The sequence below is a fragment of the Lactuca saligna genome, chromosome 5, assembly GCF_052625555.1.
Source record: "Lactuca saligna cultivar CGN05327 chromosome 5, ASM5262555v1, whole genome shotgun sequence".
Classification (NCBI taxonomy): domain Eukaryota; kingdom Viridiplantae; phylum Streptophyta; class Magnoliopsida; order Asterales; family Asteraceae; genus Lactuca; species Lactuca saligna.
Genome location: NC_136421.1, coordinates 312,318,668 through 312,323,321, shown reverse-complemented (window position 1 = coordinate 312,323,321; position 4,654 = coordinate 312,318,668). Strand labels below are relative to the sequence as shown.

At 40.3% G+C, this 4,654-nt stretch overlaps 1 protein-coding gene across 1 annotated transcript; it reads right to left on the bottom strand.

The window, feature by feature from the left end:
* Window positions 1-273: 273 nt before the first annotated feature.
* On the bottom strand, window positions 274-3,582 carry LOC145048610 (putative calcium-transporting ATPase 13, plasma membrane-type). Its single transcript, XM_078997145.1, has one exon. It carries the CDS (start codon window positions 3,436-3,438, stop codon window positions 391-393), a length of 3,048 nt encoding a protein of 1,015 aa, XP_078853271.1. The 5' UTR covers window positions 3,439-3,582; the 3' UTR covers window positions 274-390.
* Between the last annotated feature and the right edge of the window lie 1,072 nt (window positions 3,583-4,654).

Here is a 4,654-nt window from a genome sequence, read left to right as displayed (position 1 = left end):
GGTACTAATTTCACCCTTAATTACAACTTGGAAAAGAGAACTTTGTTTTTTTTTTTTTTTGTTGTTATTATGATGATTATTAGTAATGTTTTGAACTTAATATGCCTTATAAATTACTGTTCAGTTTGTAATGCCAGTAAAGAAATTGCATAATTAACTTGTTTTGCTCTTATTCTCTCTTTTGGAAATGAACCAGTAGATGGAGAAGTCGCAGAAGATAATATCAATTAAAGATGTTATGATAGTTTCATAAATCTAAACCTGCATACATAATTGTAATAACTAATTTTTAAATTTTACTAATAATCATGCCAAATAACCCTATACTTATAAAGAATGACAATTCACCCCCTCTCCAGGGGACTTATTCCATCCAGACCTTTACCAAATTCACCCTCGTATTAGTCGTATATAGTCTAAAAATGGTCTATCTGGCACCGGTATCAACTTCACAAACCAACCAATAGGCCACGACAATGCTGCAATTGCTATGCAAATCCCCCACTGCCCCCAATTCAGTTTCTCAGTATCTGCAAAGTTCTTTAAAAACTCCACCATCACAATCTGAAGAGCAACAGTCACCACAATAATCCCCATAAACAATCTGTTCTTATGAAGCCCTTGAAACACATTCCTCTTCTCCAGCTTCCTCGAGTTGAATTCATTAAACACTTGACAGAACACAAAAGTATTGAAAATAATCGTATTCTTCACTCTCTCATCAACATTAAAGATCGATTTACCTTTAAACTGAAACGTCAAAAGAACCGTTATCTGATACATAGCTTGTGCCAATAAGTTCCTCCACATCACATTTGTTATAAGTGGGGCGACCCGACCCACGGGCGGGTTATGCATAAGTTCTTTAGTGGGTCGCTCCGTGGCAAGTGCTAGTGCACCTAAAGTATCCATAATCAGATTGACCCATAATAGTTGGACTGCTGTTAAAGGGACATCACCAGCTGATACAGCTGCAACGAAGTTTATAACAAGAGCTGCAACATTCACAGTGAGTTGAAATTGAATAAACTTTTGTATGTTGTTGTACACACACCGACCCCACCTTAAAACAACTGCAACAGAAGCGAAATCGTCATCTAAAATGACAATATCTGAACTTTCTTTAGCCACTTCGGTTCCTTGAATCCCCATTGAAAGCCCGATATCGGCTTCCTTTAGAGCCGGTGCATCGTTTGTTCCATCACCCGTGACTGCAACCACGTGGCCTTTCTTTTTAAGACACTGCACCATTAGAAGCTTGTCAAAAGGAGACGATCTTGCCATTACTTTTATATTATCGACTTTTTCCATTCTTTCATCGTCTGTGTAGTTTCGGAACTCCTCGCCTTCTATCACTTCACCTTTGTTGACCGTTTGACCTCCTTTCAGAATCCCACATTCTGTAGCTATGGCTTTTGCTGTGAACACATTGTCACCTGTTATCATCTTAATCTCCACCCCAGCAGACCTGCACGCATCTATGGCTTCTTTTGCCCCCGGTCTACACGGGTCCTTAATTCCTACAATTCCTAACAATGTCAATTGTTCTTCGTTTAGTGTTTTGTGATTCTTACCGTTTGGAATCTGTTTATGAGCGAAGGCGATGCATCTCAGGCTGCTTGCTGCCATTCCTTGGATAATGTTCTCGAGGCGCGTCTTTACTTCATGATTTATTGGCTTTAGAACACCGGTTTTCTGATAATAATTCGAACACATTGCTAGTATGATTTCAGCAGCTCCTTTCCAGTGGACGTGTAGTACAGTGTCATCTTCTTTCTTCATAACCGAAATCCCACTCCGTTTCTTCTCGGAATTAAACGTCTCGACATGCAAAACGGTACAATCCCGTTTCAGTTTCTCCATATCCATACCCAAATTCGTTACCGCCCATGACAAAATCGCCTTTTCGGTTGGACTACCGGAATACTCGATTCCGGTTCCGGAGTTGTAAACGGTACCGGTTGTATTTAAACCGACTCCTTGATGGTAAAGTCCGATAACTTGCGTATCTATTGTATTGGAGTTGGAGGAATTGTCTTCAATGAGATCGAGACCGAGCCAGAATTTTGTAACTTTCATTTGGTTCATGGTTAAAGTCCCGGTTTTATCGGTGCATATAACAGTGGCGGAACCCATGGTTTCACAGGCAGACAACTTTCTAACCATGGCCTGATCCGCCATCATTCGTTTCATGGAGTAAGCGAGCGTGAGTGTAACAGCTAGCGGTAATCCTTCTGGGATCGCCACCACGACAATCGTCACCGCCGCCGCGAAAATACGCGTAACGGAATTGAGTATATCGTTCGTATCTGTCCTTTTCCCGTTGTATTCCCGATTCCCGTGTTCATCTTCTGTGTTTCCGGTGAAATACCGGATTAACATGACCACGAGAACAAGGAAAGCAACCGCAAGACCGACTTTCCCGATTGAAGACGTGAGTTTATTAAGACGAGCTTGTAGCGGCGTTTGTTCGTCGGAATCACCGGTTACGGAGCTCATCATCTTTCCCCAAGCGGTGTTCATTCCGACCGATACCACAAGCATTCGGCCATGCCCGTCGGCCACTTTTGAACCGGAAATCAAAAACGGATTCCGGATGGAATCAATGTCTATATGATCACTTTCTCCGGTCATGCTCGATTCATCCACAAGCAAAGAGTAACCATCGATGAACAATCCGTCAGCCGGAATCTGATCTCCGATGTTAAGAATCACAACGTCTCCAACCACCACATCGAAAATCAATATCTTTTGTCGCCTTCCATCTCGAATCGCATCGATTTTTATATTATTACTTATTTTTGATAACTTGTCAAACTGTCTTTCTTGCCGGAAGTTACTAACCGCTGAAACAGCAATAACTAAAAAAACCGCCACGAAGATGCTCCCGCCTTCGTACCACCCTTCCTTGGCCCCTTCTTCTTTGATTCCAAATCCAAGCGAAAGTGCTGCACATGCGAGTAATATCAGAATCGTGGGGTCCTTAAAAGCCTCCACCACAAAGTAAACAAACCCTTTCGGGGGTGGTTTATTGTAAGTATTGGAACCGAATGCGGTTTTTCGTGTTTCCATCTCGGAATCACTGATTCCATGCTCGAGATTGGTCCGTAGAGATTCAGCCAAGCCCGTGACACCGTTTAACTTTCCAAGGATCTCCAAGTCTTTGGATTTGACCAAATCGGTGAGGTCTGTTTGGTCAATGCTTGCGAATTGGTGGATAGAATTTGGGATGCTGATTTTAAGAGCAGTATATGAAGGTGTTGCGACTATACTGGAAATAGGGTAGCGGGGAAGTTTGGCGAAGGATAGCATAGTGTTTGAGAAGTAAATGGAAAAGTAAGCTCGACGCCATCTTTTTTGGGCTATAGTAAGTGTAATTGTGTTTATGTTATATAGCATCCCTCCAATGTCACATTGGGATTCAATTTCGGAAACCATTTTTTGGAAGTTTTTGTATGCAAGCCAAAAGGATGCTCAGTTGAGGATATGATGAGATGAGATGGAAGAATTTCAATCTTAGTACCGGTAGCTTGCGTCTCTTATAATACATATATGCTTTACGAAAGTACAAGGAAACTGCATAAGAACCCATTTGTTGAAAACAGTCGTGTTTCTGATATTTATACATTGGTTTTCATTAAATTAAAATATTTCTATCATCTCTGTGTTTTCTTGGTTATTAAATGACATCCATAAATAAAATAAAAATGAACACCTGGTTACCTAAAAGGACAAGTTAACAATTTATACGTGTTAAATACGTGGTCTTTTTTTTTTTTTCATAAATAAATATTACCTGATTGTTTAAGGGAAAAAGGAATAATTTAGTTGTCGGCCATGGGCAGTTCGGCAAGATTTAGGAGTGTGTTAACTCCGTCAAAACAACCGCCTTCCCATTGGATTAGTGCTGCCGTTTTCGGACTTGCGATGTTGGTTTTTAGTGTATTTTTGAAGCTCTTAATTAAAAATAATATAATGTATGTTATAATTTTTTAGAAATTAAGTTAATATGCTAAACAACAACAATGTAAAATAACTAGAAGTCAATGTTTTAAAACCCGGGTTTTTGGTTGATCCGGTATATGATGATCGGTTCACGCGTCAACCGGTTCAACCGCCGGGTCAACCCGGTTTATGGTTTTTTTCTATTTTTATATATTTTTACTTTCATGCATAATGCATAAATATATAAAACCAATAATTTAATGCTCACAAAGTTTAAATATTTAAAAGCATTGAAAAACATTGAAGAAACCGTAAACGGCTCGTTGTTTTGGCGTTCGCTACTTGTTTTCAACTATCCAAACCCTATTAAAACAGGTCAATCCGGTTTTAACCGGTTCGACATAAGCGGTTGAACCGCGGTTTAGGGAAAACCCGACCGGTTCGATCCGGTTCGTATTTTTACAAAAAACCGGTCTCAATTGACCCGCCTTCTATCCCGGGTCACGGTCCAACCGGTTGAACCGGCCGGGTCGACCTGGGTTTTAAAACATTGCTAGAAGTAGAGTTGCATAAGAAAATGGATTTTAAACGATCCGGATAAAACCGGCACTAGGGCAATCGGATGATCCGTTCTCCGTCAGGATTTTTGTTTGGAAATTGGAACTCGAAGGATTTTGGATTAAAAAAAAAACAAATTATTAAAATTGTC